The sequence below is a fragment of the Chionomys nivalis genome, chromosome 8, assembly GCF_950005125.1.
Source record: "Chionomys nivalis chromosome 8, mChiNiv1.1, whole genome shotgun sequence".
In the NCBI taxonomy this organism is placed as follows: Eukaryota; Metazoa; Chordata; class Mammalia; order Rodentia; family Cricetidae; genus Chionomys; species Chionomys nivalis.
This window is the reverse complement of record NC_080093.1, coordinates 47,581,580-47,607,653: the sequence shown is the minus strand read 5'-3', so window position 1 is coordinate 47,607,653 and position 26,074 is coordinate 47,581,580. Positions and strand designations below refer to the sequence as shown.

Below are 26,074 nucleotides of genomic sequence, written 5' to 3'. Positions count from 1 at the left end.
GATCAGCATATTTATTCTTCTGCTCCCCTTTGATACCCGTTTTTTCAGAAAGCCCAGCCCAGGTGCTGGAGAAATATTTAGCCAGGTCATAATGACACCTAATAAGATAAAACTTTCCTGGGGCTGGAGAGATGGCTCAGAGGTTAAGAGCATTGCCTGCTCTTCCAAAGGTCCTGAGTTCAATTCCCAGCAACCACATGGTGACTCACAACCATCTGTAATGGAGTCTGGTGCCCTCTTCTGGCCTGCAGACATACACACAGACAGAATATTGTATACATAATAAATAAATAAATATTTTTAAAAAAAGACCTTAAAAAAAAAGATAAAACTTTCCCATGTACAATTGCAAACGCATCATATGTTTAGCCAGGTCATAATTATGCTTAACACGATATAACTATGACTTGTAGAACCACAAACACCTTATAAATTTTAGAAAAGGTGGCAATATGCATTGGAGGACAGTTTTTTTAATATCTCAAACTTAAATATATGACAGCCACTGATATTCTCTTTACCATGATAAAGAAAATAAATACATGTACAAATGTATTCTTAACAAAATATGACAAAAACACTCATGTCAATTTTAATCCTTGTTTCTGCACCTGGTCACGTGGCCTTCGCTGGTATTTAGAACCACCTTCCTCTGCCACTCATTCTGTATGTCCCCCAGCCTCAGCAAGCACCTTAGCGGTCTTGGCTCTTTTCCTGGAGGAGTGATCACACCTTCATTCCTGACGTATCTGTGCCCTTTGTCATGCTGCCTGGATTAGGTTATTGTAATTTCCCACTGACTTTAATCACAGGACATGGTAATGTACCAAGAAGCACCCTAAAGGATCTCCTGGACTCCAGACATAAACTTTCTTAGCTGCACTCTAGAGAAGCAATGCAGCTTCCCCTTGGTAGCCTGATCAATCACCCCTCCTAAGTGCTACTCCTTTCTTAGCCTTTTGGTTTAAGGGTATTAGAAGCCCAAAGTGACCAGGGGAAGTCTGAGTTTCCGGTCCAATGGAATGTTTGTTGTATCTCCTGGCAGGAGTGCTCTGCTCTTTGAAACTAAATTTATAGGCCAGCAGAACTTAAGGTCATGGGAACAGGAAGCAAAATTTTCCCAGGGGATCATTGGGGGTGACAGTAAGTGGAACTATTCCTGTTCACACCTTGATTCCTGGACCTGTGGATCCTGGCTATGGAGAAACTGTCCATGTGTTGGATGCTGATTCAAAGCATATACTGCCTTGTGGAGAACCCTACCCCAGACCTCCTGTTACAACCTAACTGACACTATTTCAAAAAGTCATTCCATCTTCCTATCAGGCCAACTGATTCTGGATGGTGGGGAATGCGGTAAGACCAATGGCTTCCATGATTATGAGCCCACTGTCTCACTTCTCTGGCTGTTTCCATGATTATGAGCCCACTGTCTCACTTCTCTGGCTGTTTCCATGATTATGAGCCCACTGTCTCACTTCTCTGGCTGTGAAGTGAGTTCCTTGGTCAAAACCAATACTGTATGGAATACCATGACAATGAACAAGGCGTTCTGTAAGTCCACAGACAGTGGTTTGCAAAGCATTACATGCAGAAAAGGCAAATCCATAAACAGAATAAGTATCTATTTCAGTAAGGACAAAGCATTCATCCACAGAAATAGTCAACGTAGTCAACCTGCCACCAGGCCACTGGTGGCCACCCCAGGCAATAGCGCTATATCTGGGAATCAGTCTTGGTTTCTGCTGTTGGCATCTCTGGCACTCAGCAGCAGTTGTAGCCAGGCCAGCCGTGGTGGGCGGCAGCCCTTCTTGTCAAGCCCATGCGTAACCCCCATGTCTGCCACCATGGCCACTTTGTATGAGAGCCCTTTGGGCAATGGCAGGGGTGGCTGGGTAAAGAGGCTGACTGTCCACAGAATGGGTCGTCCTATCTACTCCTCTTTTATTGAAGTCACCCTTTGATGAGCATTTATAAGGGACACAAATATCTTCATATCCTTCACCCATTTGGAGAACTCTCTCGACTTACTTTGTCCCCAGATGTCTTTCTCTTTCCAAGTCCCTGTCCATCCAGCCAATCATTTGGTTACAGCCTAAGAGTCTATTTCATGCCTGCAAACATTACTAGCACCAAAGGTCCATATGAGTCATGCCACCATAAAATTCACTCTGCAGATGCAGACCATTACAGGTTGGGCCATTGTGACATTGCTTTGTCTATGCTGCCATTACAGTAACTATGACTACCTTGCCTTTGTCAATTCAGTACTGCCACCTAGGCTATGCTACTTTGAGACCCAATTAAATCCATTGGTTCATTGAACTGAGCAACAGCGTCTCTGGCAACAACAACGCTCTTCAAATGTGCTGGTGCCCCTCTTACCATTTTGCTTTTTGTGGGATTAGTGAAGGGCTTGTCTTCTGGGCCTTCTGGCATCGCAGTTTTCCTGAGCCTTAAAATCCTCTCATCAACATTAAGCCAAGGGATAGCAGGCATCTCCAACTCCTTTTCAGTAGGCCAGCTCCTGACAAACGCTTTAGCCAAGCATTCAAGCAAACTCTTCACACTCTATTTAAAAAAAAAAAAAACAAAAAACGTACGAGCTTCCATACTAAACCAATTATCTTCACTCAGAGGGCCCATATCAATAAACTCAGCCTGATCCAATTTCATGTTCCTTCCATCATTATCCACACCCTTAAAATGCATCCCCACACACATTCCCCAGAGACTTCTGCTTGGATGAATTAGCAAACTCATTAAGCCCTTTAGCAGTGTAGTGCAGCTCCTCATGCAGCGCAATTTTTACCTCCCCTCTGGGAGCCCGCTTTGCCCTGAGTGGGGTTAGAGGTCTCGAGGCAACTGTGGTGGGGCCTTGAGGGACATCAGTGTTGTCTTGCCTGACATCTCCTTCAGAGAAAGTCTCTGCTGCATTAGTAGACAATAAAGGATTAATTCCTTCAGGAATTAATCAAGAAAAGTCAATATTTAAGGCTGTAGAGGTGGGAGCTCCTCTTTTGCTGAGGATGGAAAGACAGACTACTTCCTCAGGTGAGATAAACCCCTGAGAATCTGATATTCAAAGTTCTCAGTTTCAGTGAGATCCTCCCACACATCTCCATCCCACGTCGCAGGATCCCATTCTGTACCAGCCAATGCCCTGATTTTTACCACCGCACCTTCTGAAGCTGGAACTTGAATTTGTGCTGTAATTCAGCCAATCTTATAATGAGGGCTTCAGTTTGATTTTTTTTTTTTTTTTTCAGCATAGCTGCTGGAGAGAAGATTCTCTTCCAGGGCACACTTAGGAACCTTTAGACTTTGGATGTATCTGAATCTTGGTGGTTTTATCTCTGAGTTCCCTGTCCTTAGCCATATCCTGGATGCTGGAAGTCAGTTGATTTGTTTGTTATTTTCCTCTGTCAGTTTATCCAGAAATGCTGGGAGCAAACGACCCGCATCATCATTTCTTTATTTTTCCATAAATTGTCAAAAGTTGTGGATACAGAGTCACCAAATCCATCGCCTCTCACAATTGATGAATCAGGATAATCAAATGCATTTGTTTCCTTAAGTTTGTAAAATAATTCACACCATGGGCTTTCAGTGCTCTCCAGGTTTCTAGAAGAGGCTTCAGTAGCTGTAGGTGTTGGTGAATTGAGAAGCCTGTTCCAGATCCTTTAAAAATTCATCCGTAGACTTCTGTTGTTCTGGAATCATTTTTGGTACCAAAATCTGTATTAGCCACATTCTCTAGAGGAACAGAACTTACAGAATGAATATATAGATAGATCAGTGTGTTGGTGTGTGTGTGTGTGTGTGTGTGTGTGTGTGTGTAATGGCTTACAGGTTTTGGTCCAGCTAGTCCAATAATGATTGTCTACCAACAGAAGGTCCAATAATCCAGAAATTATTCAGTCTCTGAGGCTGGATGCCACAACTGGTCTTCTGTATACCCTGGATTCTCAAAGAAATAAACTCCAATGCCAGTGGAGGGATGGACTTGCCAATGAGAGCAAGCAGGCAAAGACAGCAAGCTTCCTTCTTCCAAATCATCCACACAGGCTGACACCAGGTGTGGAGCTTCCCACCTCCAAAGATCCCCATCAAAAGTGGGTCTTCCCACTTAAAAATTATTTAACTAAGAAAAAGAATCCCTCACAAAAGTACCCAGCTGGTAGGTTTTTTTGTTAGTTCCAGATGTAGTCAAGTTGACAACCAAGAATAGCCATCCCAACCAACGAGGAGGTGTGAGAACAAGACCAGGGCAGTCCTACCTTTCTCTACAGGGATCACTTCATGAAGCCTGTGGCCCCTATGGGTGGTAGGAACAGGGAAGGCAAAGGGATTCCAGAAGGTGGGAGGAAGGGTCGCCTACACAATTGGAAATTTTTCACACAAAAAAAGTCCAGATTTCAAGCTATTTTTAAAATATCTGAGGCTCTGGCAAGCCAAAGCCTGCATATCCCCATGGCAACAGCAGCTGGTGTGGAGCCGCAGCAGCCCCCCTTCAGACTGGACGTGTGCTTTACAGCTCCTCATGGACACACACACACTGTCTACAAGCTCATCATGGGCAGATGAACACACACACACACACACACCAACATGCTCACAGATGCAAACACACACTCTGCAGCTCTTTCACACACATACTAGAGTTCTTCGTGATTTCTCTCTCATGAACACACTCTTTATTGACACCTCCCCTTACACACCACACACACACACCAACATGCTCACATTTGCAAACACACACTCTGCAGCTCTTTCACACACATACTAGAGCTCTTCGTGATTTCTCTCTCATGAGCACACTCTTTATTGACACCTCCCCTTACACACCACACACACACCACACACACACACCACACACACACGTCTGTTGCCAACACCTGATCCACCCAATTTATTCACATACCCTCGGTCCCTCAGCATTGGAGTCTGCCAACACTCGCATAAGGCCTTTGATGAGCAGAAAACTGTGCTGGGGACATTGAGGCCACGACATTTGTCCATCACCTTGGAGCTAAGTTACCCCAGCCTGAGATCCCCTCACTCGAGTTCTTTTTGTTGTAGTGATTATTTTTGTTTTGGGTTGCTAGTTGTTTTTCAATGTAATTTGTCATTTGTGACTTTTGAGGAGGATCGTTTGGGGGTAGGGGTTGTTTTAGTTTGGTTTGGTTTTTAAGACAGGGTTTCACTACTTAGCCTAGGCTGCCTTGTCTTTCTGAATGCTAGGATTACAAGCCTGCAGCATTGGCACCAGGTCCTTTCCCTCAGCTACTTGAGGTGCTTACCCATTGTAGATGGGGTCCCCTCTCCCTCCAGATTCATATAAACCTATGCTGGGCTCATACTCCAAAACGCCCTCCGTCTTCGGGGAGGAATTGTAGTTAGTGATGTAAGCCAGAAGGGGGTGACTCTCCCTGCCATTCCTTTGGTGCTGACTGTGAAAAGCCAGCCCTAGCCTTCCTCAGCCACCATGCTCCAGTTGCAATAACACGATCTCTGTGAATTTATGTATAGGAGGGTAAACCTGTAAACCTGCCTGTGCCACCCGAGGCCAGGCTGCTTAGCTACATGAGGTACTCAAGCAGGAATGGCTGGGTCTATTAATTCCAGTTGACTAGGAAGATCTCAAGGAGCCCACCTGCCCCAAAGGCCTACAGGTCTGTGCCCTGTAAGGCAACCCTCCTGCTTCTACAAACCTTTTCTTCCTTCTTTCACTATGAGAGCTCAGCTCAGACCTGTACTCTCAGGCCTGACCCTCAAATTAAGTCCCATGTCTTTGATTCTGTGGGCTTACAGACTTTATATAAAACCCCAACAATCCTGCAGCCCCATCTTACAGGTAAGAAAATTGAGGCTTAAAGAGAGATTATCACTTACCCAAGACCAGCTGGCAAATGGTGGAGTCAATAGTCACAACCAGCCCTATGATATCACCTTCCCTGGAAGACAGCTGTAGCCTGGGTCTGTGCAGGGCGGAGGAGTTAGGTTTTAAGGGCAAAGAACATCCTCTTATTGGGGTCCAGCATGAAGACACCCACATAGACCACCTATTTTCTTGGAGCTGCTGCAGGACAAGGGCTGAGTTCAGGTCTCTAGTAAGTAAGTAAACAGTTCCAGGACTAAGAGGCTCTTGCTCAGTCACCAGGGAAATACTTCACCTGGCCCTAAGAGGTAGCCTTACCATCCTCACCTATGAATGTTCTAAGCAGCCAGGCAGGGATGCACATGCTAAGTTCCTGCCTTGAACCCTTGAGAGGGTTCAGAACAGGTAGGCAGCAGCTACTGGCAGACAGCCTGGTAAAATAACCATCAGAGGTGAGAGACTCCAGTGCTGAACTAAGTGAACTTGGGTACCACTGAGCCTGACTCAGTCAACCCTGATTCCTCAGTGTTCAGGCTTCAGATGTCCTCCCTCTGCCACTCCTGGAGGACAGAGAAGCCCAGGGATCACCAGACCCTCTGAGGCTGTCACAGAGATTCCTGGCCCTAAGGCCAACGTCACCAACCTAAGTAGAGGCAGAGGTTCTGCCTAAATGAGTTCATCCATTTCTCCCCTTGTTACCCACAGCCACCCGGCACTAACCACTCCCCCTCCGACTCTGCCTCTTGAGCTCACTCTAGCCAGTCATCAAATCCTGGTGCTAATGTCACCTCCTCCTGACAGCCCGCTTTGGTCTAGTCCTCCAGCCTGGTCATCTTTGAGATGAGCATCCTTCGTCCTGTAAGTATTTCTGAAACGCTGTCCACTCAGAGAAACACACCACAGGCAAGCTCAGCACAGCACGGGGCTCCAGATACGCAAGCCCATAGGCTGGTGGATGTGTGGTAGGAGAATTCATGGCCACAGAAAAGTCAATGGTGCCCGACTTTTTGCTCGAGATTCCCTCTCTCAGCAGTTCTCCTGCCTCTGAGAATTTAAGATTTAGGAAGGTGCCAAAGAAGCTGGAGACCCAGCCTGTGTTCCTTTGCATTGGGCCTCAATCCTTCCCCCCCCCCCAATAAGATGAGAATGTGGCACTGGAGGATCTGCTGAACCCTCCTAGGTCAAAGTACACACCTCTGATGAAACCTGACAGATTACAGGGGAACCTGAGCTCAGTTTCATCTTAAAGGAGACTAGAAGAATTTAGATAAAAATGAAAAGAAGAAAAAGGAGGGAGGAAAAAAGAGAAAGAAAAACCAATTTCCATGTCCCAAATTAAAAATGCATTCAGTGTGTAAGATTTCTCAAGTACATAATTTCTTAAAAAAAAAAAAAAGTCAATTTGAACACATTGATCATAGTGGAAACAGTCTGGGATTAAAGGTGCCAAGGAAAAAAGGGAATAAGAAAGATGATGGGGAGGGGTGCTCATTTTGTCTCTCTGTCTGTCTCTGTCTCTCTGTCTCTGTCTCTGTCTCTGTCTCTGTCTCTCTCTCTCTCTCTCTCTCTCTCTCTCGTACCAACTCTGTTATACACTTTATACAGAGATGTTATGAAACCAATATACCACTAAATAAGAGATTTCTGATGTTTGGTTTTTTGGTTTTTCTTTCCAAAGTCACTTAACTAATGAAGAGAAGAGGCCCAGGAAGAGGTGATTTTTCCCAAAGTCATAGAAGTGTATCATACAACCCCCCAATAGCCTTGATCCAGGGATCAGGAACCCAGGCACATCCGCTGGGGGCTGGGGGTGCTGCCCGGATACAGCGGCCCCTCACTGGGCAGTTGGGCTATGTATACTCTGGCTCAATCCCAGCAGCCTCAGGAAAGTCACCAGGAGCCTTTAAACAACATCCCACTGGGACAGGAACAGACAGACAACCCAGGCCAATTAGGAACCAGAAAAATCTCTAAGAGGGTGAACACCCAGAACAGGGCGGGGGAGGAGAGGGGTGATCTGTGGCAGCCCAGCTTGCTGCAAGCCTCACAGTCAAAACCTTCCTAAAACAACCTCTTGGAGGCCTTGGAGTATAATTTAATCTTCCTTTGATGACTCTAGATCTCACCCTGCCTCAGGCCACTCGGAGAACATCAATAATTGCTGAGTCCAGGTGGTAAGCAAGGAGGAGGGGCTGGAAAGGGGGGAGGTCATCAGCTGACCCTAGCTTGAGATAGAGGGAGAAAGAACTGGTAGGCACTTTAGCAGGAGGATCCCAGCCCTTCCTCAGGGGCTAGATGCCACCTTTAAGAAGGGGGCCCAGGAGGAGAACAAGTGACCTCTACCAGACAAAGCAGAGAACCCCAAGTGGGCCCTCTCTGGCCCCCAGAGCAGGTGGGATAGGGCATCTCCCAGGGGTCCCAGGAAATAGAAGCAGTCAGTCAAAAATAAGCTAGTCATGATTTAAAAGTCACACCAGGCTAAACAACTCTGCTAAGGAAGAAGCAATATGCAGTGCCCCGCAGAGTTCATAGAAAACTTTGATTCAAACCAGAAGTGGCAGGCCACGCTTGTAATCCAGCACTTAAGAGGAGGCTAAGGGAGCGGAACTGCTATGAACTGAAGGCCAGCGTGAGCTATATAGTGAGAGCCTGTCTCAAAAGCCCAAAGAGGGGAGGGAGGCAGAAGGAGGAAAGGGCAAGAGAAAGGGAGAGAAAGCCTAGATGCTTAAGGACAGAAATGAACTTGAAGCTGCATCTCTAAGTTACTTCCTGGCTGAGGACCCTAAGCAAGTCACTTAACTTCTCAGTGTCCTGACAATACTAGGCTAAAGCAGGACCACATGAGTGTCACCCAAACTTCAAGCGGGCTACTGGACCCTGCCTTAGACCAAAGTCTGGAGGAGAAAAGACTAGAACGTGATATAAAACTCCTTACCCAGCTGCCTCTTGGGCGAGACTGAATGTACTTATTTGGTTTGTGTTGGCTTGTTAAGATTTTCTGTTTCATACAGAAATACACATTATTAGAAATATACAAAACCACAGGGACTGCAGTTGGTTCCCAGAGAGGAACAACTGGGAGAAGGCAAGGGAGTGCATGGGCAGATGGAAGAACGGTCACTTGTGTCTGAGACTCAGGCCAGAACGGCCCTGGTTTTTCCAGGAGCCCAAGGCATGGCATCTCTGAGACCTTAAGTAAGTCCCAGAGCTTGGGTTATTTTGTCTGGGTGGGCTCTGCCATTTGCCATGCGCCTACTCAGGAGCCACCAGGCAGGAAAAGATGGCGTGTTGCAGGAATAGCACCTCTCTCACCAGGTTCTCTCAGCTCCAAGTCCTCTAAATATCAACTCGGAGGGACCCTGAACCCTCAGACCAGAATCCCTTCCCGAAGTCTTTCTTAGAAAAGGCGGCCTGAGCGGCCAGCAGCCCTCTAGGCTCAACCACACTCCATTTCCCAGCCCCGTCTCCACCCCCACCAGTCTTGGCTGAGGCAGCCCTTTCAGGAGAGCTGGGCTTGGTGGGTGCACAACATTCTAGCTGCCGGATGTTAATCCTCCAAACAAAGTCAAACATTAACCCAGGAGACAGCTTATGCCTTATATAAGGCCCCCGGGGGAGACACAAACAGCCTGTCAGAGCTGAGCTGCCCCACCACAGCAGCTGCCGGACCCTAGGACAGAGCACGGGCCACCACCACATCCACCTCCAGCCCCACTGGATCCAGCCCCAGCCACCAGGTGAGACGGGTTTGAAGGTCCCCAAGTCTAGCATCCAGGAACCCCCCAAATGCAGGCCCTGCTTCCTCCTGTGACTGGGCAAACCCCTAGTGCCTTCTGTGATCTGCTTGGACTCTTCTGATACTCCAGCACAGGGGAGCCACCCCAGGGAATTCCCAGGAGGCTTTGAACTTGAGGAGGTCCTTCCCAGCCCACATGGAGCAATACAGGATTGTGTATTATTCTCCCCCTTACCCACCTCCAGCCTGTGCAACCAACATCCAAGACTGGACTCTTGTTCCCTACTATGTAGCCTGTGTAGCCCCATGCATGCACACCCATAAGATTTAAGCACAGGGCCACATGTCTGCATTCACACAGCTTTTATGTTATACATACCATAGATACCTCTGCACCCATACATCTGTGTGTGTGTGTGTGTGTGTATGTGTGTGTGTGTGTCGTCATGACGTGGGTACATCCTTATGCATCCACACACCAGAGCCCTCACATCTTTACACATACACACAGATATAGTTCCACACATGTGTGCTCATACATGTAATTAGGTGCATCTTCATGCATATGGTTCTATGATGCTCCACAGGCCTACATATTATATACACACACACACCTCTTCACCTGATGTCTTTCCTACAGTTTTGGTTCATCTTGCCTGGTGCCATGACCTTCTCGGAGATTCTGGATCGTGTTGGAAGCATGGGTCCCTCCCAGTACCTGCTTGTGACCTTGCTGGCCCTCCCAGTCCTCGGAATAGCCAACCACAACTTGCTACAGATCTTCACAGCCACCACCCCTGCCCACTACTGTCGCCCACCTCCCAACGCCTCCATGGGACCCTGGGTGCTCCCTTTGGGTCCAAATGGGAAGCCTGAGAAGTGTCTCCGTTTCGTGCACCTGCCCAATGGCAGTCTTCCCAATGACACCCAGGGGGCCACCGAGCCATGCCTGAATGGCTGGATCTACAACAGCACCAGAGACACCATTGTGACAGAGGTATGTCCGGCACCCTCGCTCCGCTCACCTTATCTTAAGTACTCCCATATCCCTACAGCACATGTGGACAGGAAGAGAGGCAGGGGGCCTAGACTTCCCAGGATTGGAGGACAGAGGACTGGGTGAAAAGGAAGGATCCTGGGACTAATGAACGGGAGCTGAGTGTTTGGCTCCTTCATGCTCAGAGCCCAAGTGTTCCTTCAACAATCTACAGAGATTGTTCCACGACTGGAACAGTCCCGAGCTCCAGGGATTCGAAAATGTACAGTTCCTGCTCCCAGTGGGGTGTTAGACCTTGTTGGGTAGAATCAGTGGGTGAAAACGCCGCGTGAAGGAGTGTGAAATGATTTGTTACCTCACACTGTGCAGTGACCTTGGACTGGTTATAGGGACAGGAAGGGGTAGCCGTTGCAGGAAGCCCCTCTAAAGAAACAACCCTGGAGCTGAGACTGGAACATCAAGGGTTAACCAGACTAGGAGGGAGAAGAGGAACATTCCATCCTGTGCCAAGCATTGCAGGGGGCATGGTGTAGAGGAAAGTAGAACCAGAGGGAGTCAGTGGCTCGCCCACAGACGCTATGGCTTCACTTCCCAGCCATCCTTCTTGGGCGAGCTGATTCTCTCACCATTGTTTCTAGAAACTAGAGTTAGAGCAAATCCTTCAATGAACTGACAGACCTGCCAGGAGACTGTGACAGGAGGAAGATGAGGAAATGGGAATTGGTGTTTACTAAATGTCAGGCACACGCGGGTACTTTGCAGACACTGTCTTGTCGCCCTTGAGGGTGAAGCACTCGGTCCTGGGGAGAAGAGGTTCGGTGCAGTGTACGTGGTCAGTTTCACAGCTGGATCTTAAAGGAAAATGGCCCTAAGTACAAAGTACAAGGGAGGATTTAGCCATAGATTCCAGGGAGGCTTAATAAAGGGACACCCTGTGAGCCCCACAAGTGCAGGATCCAGACATTGCTTCGCTAGAAGACCTTTGCCTTGCAAACACACTCCCAGGCTGCCACTCGGTGGGTCTGGGCTTCCTAAAATCCTAAGGAATGCAGTCTCTTGATCTATTTTAGAGTCATGACTTTCTTCTGAGGGCAGAGGTAGGATTTGAATCCAAGATCGTCTATACTATCTATATAGTTATTCAAGCAGTTAATGAATATTTATTCTGTATAAAACATTTGTAATATGCCAGACACTATTCTAAACGCCTTGCAAATGTCAGCGCTTTTGATCTTTTTGACAGCTATTAAGTAGTTAGTATTCAAATCCCATCATTCAGATGGGGAGAGTCCAGTGTCCCACTATGAGTAAGCGGGCTCGGGATGCCAGCATGAGACTGGGCGCCAGAGCTGTATCCCTGAGCAGCACATTTGCTGCACTCGTTCCCCCTGGACCACACCTCTTCTCTGTCACAGTCATTATTTTTCTGTTCTGTGTCAACCATAGTGTTCAGTACGCATCAAGCATCCAAAACATTGGGCACATTGGTGTTATAATGCAGAACGCCAAGGCCACAGAGTCAAAGAAGACACTAGCCCTCCAGGTGCTTGCCTCTTGGGGTCCAGTAGCTTGGTGGAATCTATATGGATTCACTGCTGTGTCCCCAACACCTGGAATAATACCTGGCACAGAGGAGGGGCTCTGGGGAATAAATATTTGTGGAAGGAATAAATTCCATAATCTTAAGATTCTGAAAACCCAGTGAAGAGGTCTCTAACCAGCACAGGGCCAGGCGGTCCTAGAGGGCCCATTGCAGTCAGCCATGCTTGCTGACTCTTGTAAAAGAGAAGAAAGAGGTAGGGAGCGAGCCCACGCAGGCAGTACACCCCAGATACAAGGCACAGAATGTCAAATGCAAAGTCATGGATGCATAGACTGAAGGATAGACAAGAAGAGTGAGGCATGGAGGCTATTGGACATGGGACAGGAGAGGATAGCAGCAGGGCCTGGTATGATCACTAAGTCAAACTCGTGGCCTCTGTAACAAGGGGTGAGGAGCCAATGGATGTGGCAGTCTTTAAGAAGGCGTGTAGCAGACTCAGGACACCCTCTGAGGAGCCTCACTCTGCAGGACAGAGAGTGGCTTTCAGGGAGAGTGTTAGTCTAGAGCAGAGTAAGTTAATAACAACCTGTATAGGACTCTGCAATGAGGATGACAGATAGATGGAATGCTGGGTTTAGAAACCAGAAAAGACTAGGAAATTAGAATCCGAGGACCTGGCAACTGAGCAAATGTGGGAGGAAAAGAGCAGATAGGAAATCAAAGACATGCCCAGAAGCTTCCCAGTGTATGCGTGACTTGCTGTGTGTCTGGGAAGACAATGAAAAGGTGTAAAAGACACCATCCATCACTTCCAGAAACACAGAACCCAAGGAACAAACACCCTAAAGGAAAATATGGCATGGTGACACACACCCGTAATCCCCGTACTCGAGAGGCTGAGGCAGGAGTTCGAGGCCAGCGTAGGCCTAGGCTACATACTTCTAGGTCACACTGGGATATACAGCAAGATCCTGTCTCAGAGAGAAAGAAAGGAAAGAAAGAAAGAAAGAAAGAAAGAAAGAAAGAAAGAAAGAAAGAAAGAAAGAAAGAGGAAAGGAAAAGAAAAGAGAGAGGAAAGGGAAAGAGAGAGAGAAGAAAGAGGAGAATATTAGGGAAATGAGGGGGGAGAAAGGTGGAAAAGGAGAAAGTGAAGGAAAAATAGTCAGGCTTACAAGGAATAATTAATGGCCTCATCATGAACACAGTGTGTGAGGACATAGGTACCAGATGGGCACAGGTGTGTGCGTGAGTTCATTTAATCCTCACGACCCTCGGAGTTTAACACCTTGATTATCCTGTTTGCATTGATGAGGACATTGAAAGACAGGTCACTAGACAACAAGGTAAAACATTCACAAGTAGAGTGGAGAACCCAAGTCCCTGAGGTAGAGCTCCAGAGGCCACGCTCCTTAAGGCTGCACAGAACCTGACCATGAGACTGACTATCCACCCTTCACCCCACTGAGAAGGGTGGGTGGTCTGACTTGTTCGCAGATACCCCAACCCACACGGTAGTATCTCCTCTAGAACAGGAACAGTACTCTCCCACCTACATCTGCCATTGCAGGACTAGGTATGCGGTAGGTGCTTAAGCAATGCTAAAGACAGGATAAGTTCCTCCTGCATCTACAGAGGCACTGCTGACCACTGGGAAGCAGTTTCCTTTCCTGGTCACTCCTCAGGTGGGCATCCGGGAGCCATGCCAAGGGCAGAGCCTACAGGGCCTCATACCCAGTTAAACATCAGTTCACCTTTATGCCGGCCAAATTTCCAGTCACCATTACATTCGTTAAGATGATGTGAGTCTGCACAATTGGGGAACAGCAGTCCTCAGGGGGCTGCACCCTTGCCCCTGTCAGAGCTCATTTAACTCTGCGTTAAGCTCTCATTCCCTGGGGATGCAGCTGTGGCAAACCCACAAGAAGGTTTCTCCTGCCATGTCAGCCACTGGAACATTAGTGGGCAAATCCAACAAGAAGAACAGACACAGACATTGTGATATTCTGTTCATTCAGCCATGGCAAATACAGGCTTCCATCTGCTTGGGGTGGGTAGAACGGAGTTCTGCCTCCCGTGTGATAGAAGCGATCAGGACTTTCCAGAAGGAGCTTTAACTAGGACATTAAGAGGAAACAAAGACCTTTCTTTTATGTCTGGAAAGCATGGGAGCCTAAATGCTGATCCCTAGGTTCCCAGGAGTACAGCTCACAGCCGCTTACACTGACGAAGGCCACAACCCTCAGGGCCTGGGCCCATCCTCAAATGAGCAAAGTATGCCTTTCTAAGGTCCCTAGCCTTCCTCTTGGCTTTGTACCTTCCTGTTCTGATTCCATGATCTCTACCCCAGCCAGGACCCTTGCAGGGTCCCTGGCCAACCACCTCTGACCTCTCCAATCCTCATCACCGAATATCCGGTCTACCCGGACTCAGGACACTTCTGTTTCTTGTGTTCAGTCCCGTTCCTGCTCCACATCCCACTGGCTGCCCTCAGCCCTGCTCAGGCACGCTCTGTTTCAACCTCTTTCTCAGACTCCGATCTAAATCCTCAGTAAGGATGTGGGAGTGTCACCCTGGCCACATTTCTGGCCAGCCTGACCCCAGTGGCAGCCATTATGTAAAAAGTTCCTGATCATTTGCACAGAAGGGGCCTGAGCGATTCTGTATTCCCTAAACTCAAGAGCTCACTCGGTGGACATCTACTGTGCACAGGCCCCTGAGCTGCTACAGCAAAATTCCCCAAATCAGGTAGCTTAAAACAACCAAGATTTTATTATCTCACAGATTTGGAGGCAAGAAGTCCAAAACCCACAGCATCAGTATGTTCTCTACACAGGCCCCACAAAGAATCCTCCCTGTCTCCTCTAGCTTCAGGTGGTTGCTGACACCTTGGCATGGCTTGGCTTGTGGGTCTCACTCTAAACTCCATCTCCATCCTATCCTGTCTGCGCATGTCTCTTCTCTTCCTACAAGGGTCCACCCTGCCCACTATGGCCTTGCTATAACTCAGTTAATTATGGCTAAACGACTTGATTTCCACTCTAGAAGGCTAGAACCTCAGTGTGTCTCTTGACACACTCATGTTGTAGTTCTGAAGGTATCTCTCCTCACTGACGTAGAGTTGTGTCCTAGGCACTGCCCATCCCACCACACACATACACATCTCACCAAGGACGCAGCTCTCCTCGTAGAATTTGGAGTGCAAACCATGTGACTTCTCACACATACATGAAAGGTGATACAAATTCCGTTTTCATCAGCAGCTTCTTGTTACTATAGCAAAAGCTTCAACAGTAAGTCCTGGCTTGACTACTACTAATAAAGAAGAGCTCTGAGAAAAGTAGCGCTCCGGACTGATGGTTAGATCTACAGGCCACCCAGGGACCCAGACTGACAGCAGCTCTGCCACCTTCAGGGTTGTTGCTCCCATCACTATTCCCACCCATAAGAAAGGAGAAAGCGTGTACGCCCAGGCCAGGGAGTCCCTCTTACGTCAATGAGATAGAAATGTCACAGTATCTTCTGCTTCCACTTTCTTATCAAGAAGCGCATGTGGTTGCTGAGTTCAATTCCCAGCAACCACATGGTGGTTCACAACCATCTGTAATGGGGTCTGGGGCCTTCTTCTGACCTGCAGGCATACACACAGACAGAATATTGTATACATAATAAATAAATAAGTATTTAAAAAAAGAAAGAAGAAGCACATGGCTCCCTGCAGCTACTGCATCACACGGGGAGTGTGCTTTTCTCTGTGAAGGAAGGTGAACTAAATTGTGTGAGCAGTAGGCCTTTTCTTTAGATTTTCCTGAATGGCTTAAGACGGTGTGTCAGAAAGTACCAGAAGTTTCTCCAGACACCCCTGCCATGCCTCTCTCCCTACGCCCTCACCTGCTCCTGTATGCTGTTTCCTCCTTTGCCACCACACCATACCATGTAGCCATCCTTCCCTGTTAGAAATGTCTGCCAGGAATCCTGGACCTGTTGGTTCACCTGAAGCTAGCTGAAGGCCTGGAGTCCTCGTCCACCCCATTCCGCCTCACCGCCAGAAGAGAAAGGCAGAAAAGAACTCCTTGGGCTCTGTGGTCGCTCCCCACACTTTATTTCCGAAACACTTTTAGGAGGTAATTCTAGGGAACATTCTTCGCTTCATTACGCAAGCGATTCAGGATGTCTGGAGCAAAGAATGTGTGCTGGGCTTAGCAGGAGATTAGAGCAGACAGGTTGCCCAGGCCAAAGCGTAGCTGGCCTTAGAAACCCTAGCCAACGAGAGGGAACCAGAGAACATTCCTAGCAGAGGAGTGGGAAAGACTTGTCTACTTGTCACAGCAACCTGCTCGGAGCCCATTTCCTCGCCTGTGAAATGGTAACACAACATGGATGCTGTGAGGGCTAAAGAAATGGAAGGACAGAAGAAGCTCAACTTAGGACAGTCCCTGGTAAGGAGCCTTCCGCAAGCATCAGCTGCCACTATGCATTCAAAGGCAAAATAGTGAGGCCTATATTGCGGAATTGTGAGGAAAAGAGAGGGATTGGAGGATAGGCTCAGCAGTGACGAGCACCTGTTGCTCTTGCAGGGGACATAGCTTTTGTTTCTAGCATCCGCATGGCAGTTCACAACCATCCATCCATAACTCCAGTTCGACAGGATCTGACATCCTCCTCTGACCTCTGGAGGCACCAGGCACAGACGTGATAGACATACACATATGCGGGCAAAACATTCAATACACACGAAAGACATAAATAAAAAAAATAGGGAAATCCAGTTTTAAAAACAAATACAGTTGGGTATGGTGGCACACACTTTTTTTTTATTAATTTATTTAATTATTAAAGATTTCTGCCTCTTCCCCGCCACCACCTCCCATTCCCTCCCCCTCCCCCAATCAAGTCTTCCTCCCTCCTCAGCCCAAAGAGCAAGCAGGTTTCTCTGCCCTGTGGGAGGTCCAAGGACCACCCACCTCCATCCAGGTCTATTAAGGTGAGCATCCAAACTACCTGGGCTCCCACAAAGCCATTACGTGCAATAGGATCAAGAACCCATTGCCATTGTTCTTCAGTTCTCAGTAGTCCTCATTGTCCGTTATGTTCAGCGAGACGGGTTTTGTCCCATGCTTTTTCAGACCCCGGCCAGCTGGCCTTGGTGAGTTCCTGATAGAACATCCCCATTGTCTCAGTGTGTGGGTGCACCCCTCGCGGTCCTGAGTTCCTTGCTCGTGCTCACTCTCCTTCTGCTCCTCCTTTGGATCGTGAGACTTCAGTCCAGTGCTCCAATGTTGGTCTCTGTCTCTGTCTTCTTTCATCGCCTAATGAAGGTTAATATTCAGGAGGATGCTTATATGTTTTTCTTTGGGTTCACCTTCTTATTTAGCTTCTCTAGAATCACGAATTATAGTCTCAATGTCCTTTATTTATGGCTAGAAACCAAATATGAGTGAGTACATCCCATGTTGGTGGCACACACTTTTAATCTAAGCACTAGGTAGGCAGAAGCAGGCAGATCTCTGTGAGTTCTAGGCCAGCTTGGTTCATATAATGAGTTTCAGGACAGTCAGGGCTATAGAGAGAAACCCTGTCTTATATATATTGTATATATTATTTGTAATATATTGTGCTGTGTATATTATATAATATATTGCATATATTATATATATATATATTTGAAACTTGAAGATCAAATGACTGTGGAGTGGGGGTGGGGTATCTGTAAATACCAGAGCCTGCAGAGTTTTGATCTGAGGCAATCAGAAGTCTGGTTCAACACAACTCAGTAGTCTGCATTGGTTCAGATTTATAGAGTCTGATCCCGGGCAGTTTATTTTAGGCATATTTAGTACAGTACAATTTTGGAAAAGTTTTCTGGTGACAATTGGCTCAATCTATATGCACAATAAAGCTTAAGGCATCACTTATCAAAACTCTTAACAAAATCCCTGTGATCTTTTCCACGAAAATGGGTTCTAGAGAAATAATGCTCACAATAATGATAATGGGCAGTGCTTCTCAGCCTTCCTAGTGTTGTGACCCTTTAACATCATTCCTCATGCTGTGGTGACCCTTCCAACTATAAAACTATTTCATTGCTACTTCATAACAGTAATTTTGGTACTGTTATGAATCATAATGTAAATATCTGATATGCGCCCTTTGTGAAAGGGTCACCTGCGCTGAAGGGTCATGATCCATGGATGAGAGCCCCTGGTCTAGGGAGAGTGAGTAAAGTATGCATAAGAGTCTGGGGGAAGCTGGGTGTGGTGATGCACGCTTTTAATCCCAGCACTTGGGAGGCAGAGGCAGGGAGATCTCTGTGAGTTTAAGGCCAGTCTGGTCTCCAAAGTGAGTTCCAGGACAGCCAGGGCTACAAAGAAGGACCCTATCTTAAAAAATCGAAAAGGTGATGGGCAAATTTCCATAGCAGAATTTATTCTTTGCATGTATATTGAAATCATGGCTGTGTTCTCCACAAGTGTTGTGTAATTAAGATTCGTCGATTCAAAGTCACATAAATCTCAAAAACAAATATCTTCAAAAGCCAGGACCGCCACTTGGTGTGCATGGGACCTTACGGAGTTGGGAGGCAAGTCCTGTTAGGTCTGGGATGGTCATGGGATGTTTTCAAGTAGGCCCAGACTCTGATGGTCTGAAGGCCAGAAGAGAGGCTGTGTTGCAAGAAAAGAACTAGTTAGAGGGAAGCTACCAAGGCCTAAGCCAGGTCAGGATGCAGAAGGTCTGTAGTGTGGCTGACAGAGAAGCTGTGGGTGGCTGTAGTGAGCACAGTGCTTCCATGTGTTGGTCAGGGCAGAACTGAGAATTGAGTGAAGGGGGTGGGTGACAGCAAGGGTGCTTCTCATTCTAGAGAATTGGAGGGAATATAGAAAGGGAAGGCTATGAGGAAAACCTATGAAAAAGAGTTAGGAGAGAAAGAGAGGAGGAAGAGAGAGAACAAGAGAGAGAAAAAGGGGCAGGGAGGGAGAGACCAGGAGAGTAGACCTTAGGAAGAGGAGAGGTGAGGTCAAGGATGCAGATGGAGGGACTGGTCTTGGAAATGTAGGGAAAAGGAGGAGCTGCAGGACACAGACTTTTAGTGGAAGAGGCCAAGAAGAGAGGTCAATAGGACAGCTAAGCAGACTTCAACCATACAATACACTTGAGGGATATTGTCATCACACAGCCATGGATCAAGGACCTAAGGAACCCACATAGGTGAAAAAAATTAGTGCTTGGCAGTCAAAGACCAGGTTCAGGGAAGCCAAGGCATGTAAGTGCCTGCACACATGCATGTGAGTGAGCATGCATGTGTGCATGCGTATGTGAAGGTAGGCTGAGAATACCTGGGGGAACTGGACTGTGTTGAACTGGCATGGCCCTACCTTGCTCTTGTACAGTGGGACTTGGTATGCAGCTCCAACAAACTGAAGGAGATGGCCCAGTCGATCTTCATGGCAGGCATACTGATTGGCGGGCCCGTGTTTGGAGAACTGTCAGACAGGTGAGGCTTGGGAACACATTCCACGTACATTCCCTCATAACTCTGTTCTGACCGTGCAAAAGCTGGGAGAGGTGAGAAGGATGGTCCTCTATGGGCAGACACCATTCCCTTGCCAGACCATAGCCTTCTCTTTGTCCCAAAGTCCTGGTTTGAATTTTCTGGCCTCTCAACCCAGGTTCTCAGAACCGGTTTTGTGGCTACATACCATAAAGCCAGGGCAGATGAATTGCTCAGAGATACGTGGTCTTTTGACCTCTGCTCAGTCAGCTAAGCTGAGGCAGAGGAAATAACTCATTAACTCAATGCTTCTACTGCAAACTTGTTGAAAAACAGCAATTACCAGCAAGGCTCTGTCTGGTGAGGGAGTTACGTGCTCCGCCTGGTCTTCTGGTGAGGCTGGGGGGTGGGGTGCCTTTAGCCCTTTGTCCCAAAGCCTGAAAGTCACAGTTTGGCAGCTATGTAGTGGCTAATCTGACCCTTCCTCTCTTCTGAGCTGCAGGTTTGGCCGCAAGCCCATCCTGACCTGGAGCTACCTAATGCTGGCAGTCAGTGGCTCAGGCGCTGCCTTCAGCCCCAGCCTCCCCATCTATACAATCTTCCGATTCCTGTGCGGCTGCAGCATCTCGGGCATTTCTCTGAGCACCGTTATCTTGAGTGAGCCACAGTGGGGACCCGAGCAGCAAGGCTTTGGGGAGCAATAGTCAAAAGCTGAGAGAGTGGGTTTGAGTCAACCCAAAGGCCTACCTCTGGTTTCTCGAGACACTTCTGAATTTTGCAACAATCACAAACATAATGACAGGTGGCTAAGAAGCTATAGGACCTGCCTTGTGTCTGGATGCTCTGCTAAGCACGGGATCCTGTTCAGTGTATCCATAGAAATGAGCAAGACAGTATCTGTTGTGAATGAGTGTTCACTATAACTGGTGAAGTTGAGGGCAAAGCAAGGGAAGTCACTTTCAGTGGGGAGATATAGTAAGACTGAACTGGGGTGGAGAGAGGCCCAGCTGTGAGTCCTGTGTCCTTGAGTTTCAAGAGCCTTATCTGCAAACTGGTGGTAACTGAGTCCTTGGGATCAGATGGAGTCAGGTAGCTAATGGGAGGCAGAAGCTGATGGCACTTCACAGGGTGGTGCCTGGGGCCTGACAAGACCCTAATCTGGTCCTTGGGCTTCTCTCACAGATGTGGAATGGGTACCCACCTCAGTGCGGGCCATCTCATCAACATCAATTGGGTACTGCTACACCATTGGCCAGTTCGTTCTGTCCGGCCTGGCCTATGTCATTCCTCAGTGGCGCTGGCTACAGTTAGCTGTGTCTGTTCCCTTCTTCATCTTCTCCCTGTTATCCTGGTATGTGGCCCTCTTCTCTCTACCCTATTCCACCAGGGACAAATAAGGGCTCCATGCCTAACCTGGCTACCCAACTCCATCTGTCCCCAGCTCCCTGGTGCCAGAGTAAAGGACGACCTTCCAGGTTAGAGGAGTTACGTGTGCTGAGTCATGCTGTAGGGGAGAGCAGGTGTTGGGAGCACTGGGAGCTGCCTGTAGCTGAAGAAGGGGCATGAGTTGAGATGGATGGGAGGGTGCTGGTCTACCTGAGCACAGAAATCCAAGGAGGCCTCAACTAAACATAGAGGAGGATAAGAAAGTACAGAAGGCGCCTGTGGGCTGGCAGGCCTACCCAAAGTTCTGTTTGTGGGGAAAAAAATGGCCCAGAAATACAGACCCACATGGTGAGGCCAGGAACAGAAGGGACGGTACTGTGCAGGCTAGAGGATGTTGGAGGAGAAATCTGAAGGACCTTTGGAAGGAAGTAGATACAGAATTGAAAGACTGTCAGATGTAAAATACAAAAGAATATCAAAGTGGAGCCTCAGCCAGGAAATCTCTTGAGAATTGAGGTGGTTTGGTGGAAGAAGCAGAGTGTGCAGAGATCTCATTACCAAGCTGTTGAACCCAAATCCACACAGGAAGACAGCAAATTAGCCCGCATACCTCGTTATTGAAGCCCCAAGTGCTGGAAGTTAAAAACATTCTGAGGGGAAACTGTGAAACTATGAAGTAACTATTTATAAGTTATGCGTGATATCCTACTCTGAACACTAATTAATGTTGTCTCTGATCCTTGCTGCATCTCTGGTTGATGGGAGCATTATTGTCCCTATCCAAAGATGAGAAAACTGAGACCTGGGGAAGATTACATGAAAAAGTACAGACTTGAGATGGAACTTCAGCTTGGAAATGAACATAGAACTGTCAAGAGATGAACAGCAGTCTGAAAGGGAAGGGGAAGAGACTAGAGAGTGGGGGCAGAAACATGTTCACAGCCTGGGGTGGGAGCAGTCAGAGTCGGGGACAAAGGCCGCAGATAGTCAGCAGTGTACAGTCGAGAGACTGATGCCCTTTAGCCTGTGGCTTGAGGCAGGTCTCACTCATTTTGAGCCTCAATTTTTTTCTAGATGATATTGGGGATGATATTGCTGGTTACCCTAATTTTGTGGGGCTGTCCTACAGGAAGACTTGTTGACTGGGAGCCGTTGCTGTCATTATTCTCAGGGAGGCAAAGCTAAAGTCCTGGGCTCAGCCATGAAGCATGAGAGGAGCCCCTTCACAGTCTTGGTGAGAGCAGGCTCACAGGACTGTCAAGGTAGAAACGGAAGCTTGTAAGTCCATGAGCAGCAGACTCAAAGAGCTAGGATCAGGAGTCTAAGGCCAGGTATCAGTGTCCTCCCTCCAAAGGCCTTGAAGGAATCCAGACCAAAACCTTACTATAGTCCCTGGTGCTCTTAGCTAAGGAAGACATCCAACAACAACCAGCAATCTAGGTTTGGAACATTGGAAGGCTGTTTTAGATGTGGGGGAACAGAATGCTTGAATTTGTGCTAACTAGAAGAAGCCCAAGTACAAAGATGGGCCAGTGTGAGGCTCCACGGAAAGCGCATTAGGCACCTCAGGTTTCTGGACCTCCTATCCCATGGCTCCAGAGGCAGAGGTCTTAAAAGGGACTCTTGAACAGGAGCCACTATGTTTTGACTCTGGCCCCCAGGTGGGTACCAGAGTCCATTCGCTGGCTGGTTCTATCTGGAAAGTTCTCAAAGGCCCTGAAGACACTCCAACGGGTGGCTACCTTCAATGGCAAGAAGGAGGAGGGGAGAAAGCTCACCATAGAGGTAGGTGGGGAGGGATTATAGCTGGGGCAGGACTATGTGTCACTCTCTGGCCTGTTTCCTTGGCTTACGGTTGTGTTCTGTTTCCCCAACGCATCTTCTGAAAGAGCTAGGCTTGAACCTCCTTCCCTTCCAGCAGCTAGGCCCACTAACAGCACCTCTCCTTCTCCTATGTCTCAAGGAGCTGAAGTTCAGCCTGCAGAAGGACATCGCCGCAACCAAGGTCAAATACGGCTTATCTGACTTGTTCCGGGTATCCATCCTGCGCCGTGTGACCTTTTGTCTCTCCCTGACCTGGTAACCTGCCACCTCTCCCTACTCATGCCCTGCACAGGGTTGATGAACAATGAGGGGTCCATCAGGGCAAGCCTAGGGTACCTGCAAGAAAAATCAAGAAAATACCTCCTGGGAGCCACCAAGACAAGCTTCCAACCCAGAAGTCCCATATTTAGTTGAGAGTGTCTGCTTCCTCTGAGGTCGTACAGCCCCACACAGGGCAGGTGCTCCAGTCCCTTCGGTGAACATCCTGGTGACAGAACTTGCCCCCACAGTCTGCCTCTCTGTCCCTGAAGCCTAACCTAGCTCTGCCCGCTGGAACCACACAGAGAAGAGCTGACCCTGCAGGCTGCAGACTTCAGGGAGCAATTGTATATCCAAGTTTCCTCTTCTGACTGCTCCTACATCTTCCCCAACGCTCTTTTGAGACCTGGTTGTGAGACCACTTTCCATCCTAGTCTTCCCCAGGATCAAATCTGTCCCACACTTTTCCAGAATTCTGAGAGAGGAGGAGGAGTTACGTTCACACTGTTCACAGTTTGACTTTCACCTCTGCCTCTCTGGATGCTGCATTTCAACTGAACAAAAATAGAGCATTTCCTGTCTCCTCTAGTCTCTGAGAGTCCCCCCAGTCCTGTTATTCTATGGAATCAATCTTGGGTACCTCTGCCATGAACACCATGACCATGCAAGACATGACCAATCAATCCCAGCACTTTTCATTGAGCTCAGACACAATCTCACAAAACTCAACAGTATTCAAGCAGCCTACATCAATCTGCTATAGATGACACAATCAACAAAACTGTTTATCATCCTGGTAACCCAAGGGTCGCTGTGGGAAGAGATCTGTTTGGCTGCAGGTGCTGACCCATGACTCTCTGTCTCTCAGGTTTTCTACTGGTTTTGCCTACTACAGTTTGGCTATGGGGGTAGAAGAATTTGGAGTCAACATCTACATACTCCAGCTCATCTTTGGTGCGGTTGACATCCCAGCCAAGTTCATCACAATCCTCTCCATAAGTTATCTGGGCCGGCGCATCACCCAGGGCTTCCTCCTGCTCCTGGCTGGAGGGGCCATCTTGGCACTCATTTTTGTGTCTCCAGGTGAGAGGTTGAGGCTACCTTAGGCCCCTCTGGAAGAAGCTGCCACAGGCTGGAAAGTGAACTCCAACTTTGTTAGCCCTCCTCCGATTCACCGTGTTGGCCTTAAACAGATCCCTACTTTCTGTGGGGGCTCAGGTTCCTCTTCTAGACAGCAATCCACTTGGCCCACATGACAAAGCATGAAGAGTAGCAGATGGGTTACTACTCACCTTTCCTTTTCCAAATGAGCTTCTGGGCAGCCAAGCACAAAGGGAGAGAAAGTCTGCTAAGGAGTGAGAACATTCAGGTGCTCACGAACACCAAGGCCCATCCTCCAACCCCTTCCCATGCAGAAATGACGCTCATGAGGACAGCACTGGCTGTATTTGGGAAAGGATGCCTGTCTGGCTCCTTCAGCTGCCTCTTCCTCTACACAAGTGAACTCTACCCCACAGTCCTCAGGTAGGTGATGCACCTGGGTCAGGGGCTAACAGATGGAACTGTAGCATCCTCCTCCTGCCTTCTACCCAAGGGTCCCAAGAGTGTCCTTTAAAAAGCCCTCTGTAGAGGCTGCCAATCCCTTCTCTGAACCCTCCCAGGCAAACAGGTATGGGTATTAGTAACGTGTGGGCTCGAGTGGGAAGTATGATAGCCCCGCTGGTGAAAATCACGGGTGAGGTCCAGCCCTACATCCCTAATGTCATCTTTGGGACCACGGCTCTCCTGGGAGGCAGCGCTGCCTTCTTCCTGCTTGAGACCCTCAACCGGCCCTTGCCAGAGACTATTGAGGACATACAAAACTGGTGAGTTCTCTGCCTCTGGCCCCCAGGGCTCCCCTTTGAGCAAACAGGCTTTTCCTAAGCTCTATGTCTCTAGGCACAAGCATGCCAAGAAAACAAAGCAGGAATCCGAAGCAGAAAAGGCATCCCAGACCATTCCTCTGAAGACTGGTGGATCAGACCCCAGCTGAGAACAACAGAATCTGCTTGTCTGCCCTCCAGAGACTGATCCCAAGCAGGACCCTTCCAGGGCTCCTCAAGCACCTTGGGGACGCGGGGAGACCCTGGGTAGGCCCATGCTCTTAGAGCAAAGACTTCTGAGAGTTCAGAAAAGGTATCCTCACCTCACCACCTCCACCATGGCCCACAACCCAGACCTCACCTGTTCAAAGCTCTGGCCACAAGGCTTCCAATACTCACCTCCACACTCATCCTCCCTGCAACCCAGGCCCTGTCATTCTTTTATCTACCCTCTCTGTAGTGGCCACTTTCCTCCATTGTCCCATCTTCACCTCCATTTCCCTTGAGATTTCCTAGCAGTTCTTTCCTTCCCCAAATTCTTTCCTTAGTGGAAAATTTCAATAAATCACAAAGAAAAACTCAGCCCATGCTGCCTCAGAAAGGAGACGTGAAAGGGGGCTAGACGCCATGTGGACATGTGAGCATACACGTCCATCTGTACTGTGTGAACATACAGATATGGGCACTTGGCTGCATGCAAGCTGAGCTACTGTGAACACATACATGTATCCTAGTCTGTTTGTGCAGGTATAACAGATTACCACAGGCTGGACTGTCTAAACAATAGAAATGTATTGCTCATAGTTCTGGAGGCTGGGAAGTCCAACCAAGGTCAAGGTATTGGCGTTCAGTGTCTGGTGAGAACATTCTTACGGTGTCCACACAAAGCTGACTCCCTCCAGCTATTTCATCAGGCACTAATCCATTTCCTGAGAAGAGATCTGTGTTAGTCTGCTTTCTGTAACCATGACAAAACACCTTAAAAGGGAGATTTTATGTGGGCTCTCAGTTTGACATTTTGATCCATACTCACTAAGCACCGTTGCTCCAGAGCTAAGGTAGAACTTCAAAACTTCACCCTTCTCCAAGGGTTTGTAGTCC

General features: G+C 48.1%; 1 protein-coding gene across 3 annotated transcripts; it reads left to right on the top strand.

The window, feature by feature from the left end:
• The first annotated feature begins 7,918 nt into the window (after positions 1–7,918).
• On the top strand, positions 7,919–25,534 carry Slc22a8 (solute carrier family 22 member 8). Of its 3 annotated transcripts, none has more exons than XM_057778946.1 (12): positions 7,919–8,055; positions 9,539–9,618; positions 10,258–10,614; positions 19,543–19,646; positions 20,146–20,300; positions 20,826–20,994; positions 22,691–22,814; positions 22,993–23,108; positions 23,980–24,194; positions 24,527–24,635; positions 24,773–24,976; positions 25,050–25,534. In XM_057778946.1, the coding sequence occupies exons 3-12, from the start codon at positions 10,282–10,284 to the stop codon at positions 25,141–25,143; spliced, it is 1,623 nt and encodes a 540-aa protein (XP_057634929.1). In that variant the 5' UTR covers positions 7,919–8,055; positions 9,539–9,618; positions 10,258–10,281; the 3' UTR covers positions 25,144–25,534. The 3 variants fall into 3 exon arrangements, with proteins under 3 accessions (XP_057634929.1, XP_057634928.1, XP_057634930.1); XM_057778945.1 differs by having other exon boundaries at positions 7,939–8,055; positions 9,463–9,618; XM_057778947.1 differs by lacking the exon at positions 9,539–9,618 and having other exon boundaries at positions 7,965–8,055.
• Positions 25,535–26,074: the final 540 nt, after the last annotated feature.

Excerpts from the sequence above, each read along its gene's own strand:
- Slc22a8 (XM_057778946.1), top strand. The coding sequence starts at position 10,282 with ATGACCTTCTCGGAGATTCTGGATCGTGTTGGAAGCATGGGTCCCTCC. Across the intron at positions 20,995-22,690 it reads ATCTTCTCCCTGTTATCCTG|GTGGGTACCAGAGTCCATTC; the intron begins GTATGTGGCCCT and ends TCTGGCCCCCAG. Across the intron at positions 24,977-25,049 it reads ATTGAGGACATACAAAACTG|GCACAAGCATGCCAAGAAAA; the intron begins GTGAGTTCTCTG and ends CTATGTCTCTAG.